At 44.9% G+C, this 8,004-nt stretch overlaps 2 protein-coding genes across 17 annotated transcripts in view; one reads left to right on the top strand and one right to left on the bottom strand.

The window, feature by feature from the left end:
• Positions 1-8,004, top strand: part of Lyrm7 (LYR motif containing 7) — a 264,174-nt gene that overhangs the window by 41,936 nt on the left and 214,234 nt on the right. The gene's annotated exons all lie outside the window — the stretch shown is intronic.
• On the bottom strand, positions 6-6,261 carry Hint1 (histidine triad nucleotide binding protein 1). 4 transcript variants are annotated; one of them, XM_021241823.2, is made up of 5 exons: positions 6,049-6,261; positions 5,378-5,503; positions 4,438-4,542; positions 2,385-2,545; positions 133-320 (listed from the first exon to the last, which is right to left on the bottom strand). In XM_021241823.2, exons 1-4 carry the CDS (start codon positions 6,229-6,231, stop codon positions 2,432-2,434), a joined length of 528 nt encoding a protein of 175 aa, XP_021097482.1. In that variant the 5' UTR covers positions 6,232-6,261; the 3' UTR covers positions 133-320; positions 2,385-2,431. The 4 variants fall into 4 exon arrangements, with proteins under 4 accessions (XP_021097491.1, XP_004836709.2, XP_004836710.1 ...); XM_021241832.2 differs by lacking the exon at positions 5,378-5,503 and having other exon boundaries at positions 6-320; positions 6,049-6,235; XM_004836652.4 differs by lacking the exon at positions 2,385-2,545 and having other exon boundaries at positions 6-320; positions 6,049-6,227.

The following is an 8,004-nucleotide window of genomic DNA, read 5'->3' as shown; positions in this document are numbered from 1 at the left end:
CTGTAAACCATGCAATGACGTCTTTTATTACACACAGGATTTTACAATTTCTTTCATCTCTCCTTACACAGCCAACAGTAAGTGTGCTGTTTAACATACTGGAACTTGCGGACTTAATCATTGGCCAAAGAAGGGAAATTAACCCCCAATCATGCTTAACCAGGAGGCCAGTGCATCTGCCGACCTCCAAGAACATGGAGGTGAACATGATAGACAGACTGTCCCCCATCTGCACCTTCATTTACTACCATTCGGTAACCCCTGTTCAGGCCTAGATCAGCAGCACATTTCTTGCCAACAATCATTAAATGTCCAAGAAGCTGGAAAAGAAAAACACTGTCTTCAGCACAGGCAATTTACAATTTCTCACTATTAAATAACAAACGGTCAAGCTGAAATATCAAAGTCAAAAAGTACCACGTTGAAACACTGCTTTGGGCAAGTATTTGGAAATTCTCTTAAACCCAATGATTTACAATTGCAATCCTATTAGAATTAAGTACTAAAACATTACTAGTTTCTCCCTTCCTCACTCTTTTTCTTGAGAGAAGGCCTCCCTATGTTTGAAAAGCTGGCCTTGAACTCAGGTAGAGCCCAGGCAGGCTTCTACCTCACAAGCCTCCCGCCCCTCCCTCCGTGCTGGGATTACAGGTGTGTGCTACCAAGCCCAGCTAACATCGCTAATCATAATAGATGAATTAGGTATAAAATCTGCTGCATTAGAAACTTTTTTAGCTGGGTATTGTGGTGCATACCTATAATCCCAGCAACTAGGAGGCCGAGGCAGAAGACTGCAAGTTCAAGGGCAGACTGGGCAACTTAGCAGAACTCTGCCTCAAATTTTAAAACAAAAGAGGGCTAGAGATACCCCTAAGCAGAAGAGAGCCCCTAGGTTTGAGCCCCAGTACCGCTAAATAAATAAATAATTTAATTAAATGTTAAAAGGCCTGGGGATATAGCTTAACACTAGAACCCTTGGGTAGCATACCTGAGGTCCTAGATTCAATCCCTAAAACCACACACATACACACACAAAGAGTTGGGGGAGGTGTGAGTTAAGGATAGTTTAACCATAATAGATATACTGATAAATGCTGAAGTTGGATGGTAAATATCTGAGAAGTTGGTGTAATAGTCCTCCCTTCTCTGAATGCTTGAAATTTTCCATAATAAAAAGTTACAGAAATATTTTGGAATCAACTTGTCAAGATCTAAAATTTTCATTTCAATTGGATTAAATCTCTCTCTCTATATATATATTTTTTCTTTTCTTTTTTTTTTAGTACCCAGGATCTAACTCTGGACCTTGAGCTTGCAAGGCAGGTGGTGGAACCACTGAGCTAAATCCCTGGCCCCTTAAATCTATATTTTATTATATATATTTTTTGGTACCAGGGATCAAACTCGGGTCCTTGTACTTGTGCAGCAGGCAGCAAAACCACTGAGCTAAATCCCTGGCCCTAAATCTATATTTTGTTTGGTTTTTGTTTTTTTTTTTTTTTTGGTACCGGAGATCGAACTCGGGACCTTGCACTTGCATGGCAGGCACCGGAACCACTGAGCTAAATCGCCGGCCCTAAATCTATATTTTAAATTGAGGAAAATGTAATCTTCAAATCTATGAATATTTACTTAAGACTGTCAATAGCCTTTTGATTAAAACTTGGCAATAAGGTCCAGGGATTTAGCTCAGTGGTTTCGCTGCCTGCCTCACAAGAGCAAGGTCCCCAAGTTTGATCCCCGGTACAAAAAAAAAAAAAAGTGCAATTTAATGAAAATTCTAAAAAAAAAGCAAAAAAAAAAAAAAATTGGCAGTAAGTACAGACTTAATATAAAACAGGCTTTCTATTTTGCCCATTACCCCCAAGTGCCAGGGTCAGAAAATCATTAACTCTTTTTTTTTTTGGTACAGGGGATTGAACTCGGGACCCTGTACTTGGAGGCAGGTGGCAGAACCACTGAGCTAAATCCCCGGCCCAGGAACTCATTAGCACTTAAAGGGATGCAGACTGACGAGTAATATTCATGATTAAGTCTAGCTTACTAGAGATCATACAGAATACCAGTAAAAAATGGTATAAGCAACATTAATTCACTCTGATAAATTAAAAGAGAAGTACTTTATAAAGTTCATTGGATTGGGATAAGTATATGAGGAATACTGGAGATAATGAAAATATATCAAAGTAATTTAAAATTAAGAGGTCCTCTAACTGACTTATTATTCTCTTATTTTCTCTACTTAATACTGGTATATTTTAATAAAACATAAAGACTTCAGTACCAATAAGTGAATTAATAATGAAAACTGAAATTAGCACACAACAGCTAAAAGAAACAAATATTTAGAACATGTAGCAGCCTTCTAAACACCTGTTCCTTACATCTGAGATTACTTGCTTATATGTAAGATTTGCAGCTCACTCCAGCTTTAAAACTGTGCTTCCTGGTGTAGAAGACAGCAGAGAGTTACAGCTATATTCCTTTCATTTGTGGATAAGTTAGTATTCTGTAACTCAGTTCCAGGAGATATTTCCATCAAGTTCTATAAACAACAAAATAATGAAGGTTAAAACAGCCTGAAAAACTCAGGCACGTACTAAGGGTTCCTCTGGAAAACCAGTTGCTGTATAGAAAGTCTGAAAAATCACAATCTAGGTAAAGAGATACCATAAATCCTCATGGAAAGAGCAGTTTACTTACGGATAAGATGGTGAAAATCTACACATGTATTCTAGGGTTTTTTATTGGGGTTTTATTTTTTGGGGGGGTTATTAGGTTTTTTATTGGGTCTTGCTCTGTATCCAGCCTTGCCTGAACTCCCTACATAGCCCAGGCTAGCCTTGAACTTATATCCTCCTGCTTCAGCCTCCCAAGTGCTGGGATCATAGGAACACATCACCAGGCCTGGCCAAAATTTACATAAATACTTTTGGATTAAAAAAAAAATCTTTCAATGAAATATAATTTTGCCTTCCTAATGCAGTTCACTTAAAAGAATTCATCTTGTGGCTAGGCATGGTAGTAGGTGCCTATAATCTCAGATATTCAGGACACCTAGGAAGGAAGATCAAATGTTCAAGGCCAGCCTGAGCAATTTAGCAAGACTCTGCCTCAAAATAGGGGCTGGGGATTTAGCTCAGTGGTGCCACACTTGCCTCCCAAGTGCTAGGTCCTGAGTTCAATCCCTGGTACTGGAAAAAAATAAAAAATGACTGGGGATATAGTGCAGTGCTCCAGGATTCAATCACCAGTGCCCCACCTGCAACATTCTGACAACTCAGGATTCAACTATAAAAATTACAAATTATGATATTACATAATCCTATCCAATAGGATCTGAGATATTAAAACCTATCTGAGGTGCGCCGGGGATTTAGCTCAGTGGTTTCGACACCTGGTGCACAAGCGCAAGGACCTGAGTTCGATCCCCGGCACCAAAAAAAAAAAAACCTATCTGAGGGCCGGGGATTCAGCTCAGTGGTTCTGCCACCTGCCTCGCAGGCACAAGGACCAGAGTTTGATCCCCAATACTCAAAAAAACCAAAGCTATCTGACCTGTGAGTCTAGGAATGTTGTGCTTTTCAAGGTATACCTTAATTCCTTCTACAGAGCTGAGTAAATTGACTATCCTTCTTTCTGGGCTGCTGTCTCTAATCCAAGTCAGCAAACTTTGCTTGCAAAGGGCCAGAGAGTAAGTACTGGGGGCTTGTGAGCCATGGTGGCTTCTAACAAAATGATAACTCGGTTCTGTCTTTGTGGCGCAAAAGCAGCCATGGACAATAAACCAGAGCACTGGGTTCAATGAAACTTTATGAGGGGCTGGGGATGGAGCTCAGTGGCACCCTGCCTGCCTGGCAAGCGCAAGCTCCTGAGTTCGATCCCCGGTGCCACACAAAAAAAATCAACAAACTTTATGAAAATAGGCAGCCAACCAGATTTGGCCCACAAGCTAGATTCCCAGTCCCAGCTGAATTTGTGAATTTAGTAACCAAACTTTTAGAACTATAAGGCATGTGTATTTGTAACTAGAGCTGAAGAGGTTCACTGACTTAATGGTATCTTAGGCAGACAAGATTTATTTGATTTGGACTTTCATATGACTGACTTTCTTCTATCTTGTATATTTTCACAAACTACCTTTTAGTCTTTTCACCACTAGACTTTCAGCTGTAATTTAAATATTCTCTATTTACCATTTTTTTCCTCCTTTCAATCACACAGCAGACCAATTCTTGGTCTTATGACATGCTATTAAAATGCATATCATTTTTTAATACATCTATTTTATCAAAATCAAACTATATATTCTAAATTATCCTAATGATCACTCCATTTTTCCTTAGTAAGACCCTTAGGAAAAAGAAAACGTGGTATCACAGAATTTAACTGCCCAATTTAAAAAGCAATAAAATAAAGTGTTAGAAATTTACTTACACTTTCATCATCATCTTCTGCTACGGAAATCTGGGCAATATGCTTCTTAGGTATCACCAGAAAATGTGTTGGAGCTTGAGGGGAAATGTCATGGAAAGCAAGACACTATAGAAAAGAAAAAGCAAAACAAAGTTTCAGTGCATCGTCTGGTAGGCTACACTTACTAATTTTACTTACTCTTTCAACGCGTATTTACTGAGCCCTAACCACACAGGAGGCGCTGCGTTAGATGCTAAGCAAACAGCAGTGTACCAGACACACAGGGCTCACAGGCCTTTTCCTGGACTCAAGAGTCTCATGGAAAGACGGACTTTAAATAAACAGATACAACTGCTAAAAGTCATGGGTATCATAACCAAAGGGTGAAATGGATGATTACCACGGAAGAACTGACTCAGACTGGTCAGCCACTGAGCCGGTGAGAGAAACTGATCCGGTGCAGGGCAGGAATGGGCTGACTACCCCGCCAGTCTGACTATGCCCACGCACACATTCTCCACCCGTCCAGTCCTGGCAATGCTCCACCCCAGGGCCTTTTCAACTGCAGGTCTGCTACCAGGCGCTCCCCTTGGCCTTCAACCCCAACTTCTGTCTAACATAAAATGTTATTCATTCCCCACCTTTGAAAAGCTACTAACTCTTCCCTCCCCAACACAGATTAAACTTCTGAAGAAACCCGATTACCTTCCCTCTCCTCTTCCCCAGAGCGGAGTCCCGATTGTGCAATTTGCTGGTTTATGTTTTCCTTTCCGGGTGGTGATCAGCTTTGTAAACACACACCCAGTATTTGGCATTTGGTTAAGGCTTACTTTCCCGCTTTCCTCAAGTACTTTAGAAATATATCTACTTCAGAATTTAAGAAAAAAATTTTTAAAAGAAATATATCTATTTCCTTTTGTAGAATTGAACACTGCAAGTAGCGCTTGGACAAATTATTCACCACTTCAGAAGTATCTGTAAACACACTGCATGAATGTGTGCGTGTCTCTGGCTCTCTTCCGCAGGTGCAAGGCGTCTGGAACACATCCACGTTCGTCTCTCGTGGGAGTGCTTTTTGGGATACTGCCTACAAAACGCTGTGTCACTCGGAATGCTTCCGGCTGCTGTACTGGGCCACAGAGGTCATTATTCTATTCATCATTATAAAAGCAACCGCAAAATTTTCAAACGAAATAGGCTTTTTACAAAACAAAATTTCCCCCTATCTAGTGACAACCAGGTATTTAAAGAGAATTCACCGCGGGGAAGCCTGGCTAACACTCTGATCTCACCTCAGCGTCACGGCGTTGAATCGGTGCTTTCCTGTGCCGCCGCCCCCCCCCCCCCCCCCCCCCCCCCCCGTCTTAAGAAAGTGTTCACCGCACTCTCTCGCTCGATGAACCGGCTCGGTTCACCGGACCAAGCGCGCGAGTCACCGCCGCTAAGTAATGCGAGAGCCACGCGGCTCCGGGCGTCAGCGGCCCGCCGCGCGCGGAGGGCGGAGGGCGGCGATTCGGGCGGCGCCGCCGATAACGCGTAACCCGAGCCCCGGCACGCGCCGCGCCGCACAGAGGCCACGCGGCCGAGCAGCCGCCGCCCGTCCTGCTCGTCCCGGGGGCCCCCGGTGCCTACCCGGTCGTCCTCGAAAATGATTTTAGCGGGGATTTCCTTGCGGATGATCTTCCCGAAGATCGTGTCGCCCCCAGGCCGGGCGACCTGAGCCTTTGCGATCTCGTCTGCCATCGCGGCCTCCTCCCTCGCGCGGCCGCCGAGCAGCGCGGGACCGGGCGGGGCTGAGCGGGCCGCTCCGCGCATGCGCACTGACCCTCCCGGCGGCGCGGACCCGCGGGCCTCCTGGGCCTGCGCGCGGGGAGGACCGAACGCCGAGAAGTGGGGAGGCTGGGCCACCCGGCGAGCCGCGCCCTAGCCCTGTGGGCCTGGGTTCTTCCCCAGCCGTGTCGCCGTCCCTGTGAGCTCGGGGACGCCCCATACCTGTCGCGAGCAGGTACCGCGGGTGAAGAGGACTCGGACTCAGATGGCAGTTCACACACTTATCCTATATTATTATGATTCACTTCAATATACTTCACTTCAATACAGTTATCACACAATATTAAGTCTGCCAATTACCACGTCCCTGTACCAGTACTGCGCAAGTCCTTGTGGGAGCGCGACGTTTCCTCCCGTGGGGTCAGAGGGTCCGATCCGTAGACGAAGGGCGTCGAGTCGGCGCTAGGCTATCCGTCTCTCCGCTTGCCTCGTCCTCTGGTCTCCTCTGGTCGGCGGCGGTGCTCCTTCCAGCGGGATCAGGTGTGCAGATGTCTCGGTCGGTAGTCAGATCAGCAGATCGACTGGTCGACTGGTCGGTGGACAGATCGACGACTTGCTTGGAGTCTTCAGCTCCTTTATACTATTCTAACTGGGCGTTTGTGGTATTGGTTCAGACTTATCACACTGTCCGGTTTGGGGCACACCCTGCCCAATTCGGGGTACGCCCTGTCCAGTTTGGGGTACGCCCCGTCCTGTTCGGGCTACACCCTTATCAGTTCCATACGGCTTAGGGTTACATCACTCTTACGATTACTTCACACTTAGGTTACAGCACTCTTAAAATCACAGCACACTTTAGGGTTACAGCACACTTAGGGTTATACAATTCAAAAACAATTTCAAAGTGTTCTCCACACTTCTAAATCAGGATCTCTGGGCTCAAAACCGAGCTGGGTTCTACAGAGACCTTCCCAGCAGTAATCAACACAATGCCAGACGTTCCACACTCTGCCTCCTTCATCCCCAAACCTTCCATCTCTTTAGTCCTAGAAAATTTTTATTTTTAAATTATTATTTTGAAGCCAGGCATGGTGGTGCACGCCTGTAATCCCAGCACTCGGGAGGCTGACGTAGAAGGATCGCCAGGAGTTCCAGTCCAGCCTGGGCTACATAATGAGACCCTGTCTTAAAAATATAGATAGATAGATAGATATAGATAGATAAATAGTAAGTACTGGGGGTTGAACGCACTTCAAACTGAGCTACGTAATTCCCCAGCCCTACCTCACACTCTCTGGGACAGGCTCACAGTTGACCAGGCTGACCTCAAATTTCCAATTCTTTTGCCTCAGCTTCCCATGTAGTTGGGATTACAAGCATGCAACACCAATCTGGGCTTTTTGCTCCTTTTAATTATTTTTGGGTTTTTGGAGACAGACCCTTGCTATGTCGTTCTGTTACAGCAAAGTATGACAGCTCAGCATTATAGCCAAGTGTTACAGCTATCCGAAAGACTCCGGAGACCAAGAAACCTGAGGGCATCACTCAGAGATGGATGGAACCTTTATTATGCCACCTGGCTTAGAGGAGTTTGAACTCTGAAGTCTGAGTCCTGAGCAGAAGTAGAAGAAGCCTTATATAGAGATCCAGGGTGAGGGGGTGGGCACACATGCTGGGCGAGCATGCTCACAGAAGCGGAAGGGTGGAGTTAACAGAACATTCTTGAAACCTCTGGTAAGAATATCCAGCAGTTCCAACAGTTACATTCCTTAAACGGAACATCTTATGCAAAAACACAGGGGGCCTGCCCAGTTGTGC

Source organism: Heterocephalus glaber, unplaced genomic scaffold (genome assembly GCF_053883595.1).
Source record: "Heterocephalus glaber isolate CG9 unplaced genomic scaffold, H.glaber_assembly_v1.0 deba00001606, whole genome shotgun sequence".
Lineage (NCBI taxonomy): Eukaryota > Metazoa > Chordata > Mammalia > Rodentia > Bathyergidae > Heterocephalus > Heterocephalus glaber.
Note: the sequence above shows the minus strand (reverse complement) of the source record. Positions and strands in the feature narration are given on the sequence as shown.

Coding starts and splice junctions, on each gene's coding strand:
- Hint1 (XM_021241823.2), bottom strand. CDS start 6,231: ATGCGCGGAGCGGCCCGCTCAGCCCCGCCCGGTCCCGCGCTGCTCGGC. Junction 4,543..5,377: donor TTACAGATACTTCTGAAGTG/GTGAATAATTTG, acceptor TCTTTTCTATAG/TGTCTTGCTTTCCATGACAT. Junction 2,546..4,437: donor CAGAAGATGATGATGAAAGT/GTAAGTAAATTT, acceptor TGTTGTTTATAG/AACTTGATGGAAATATCTCC.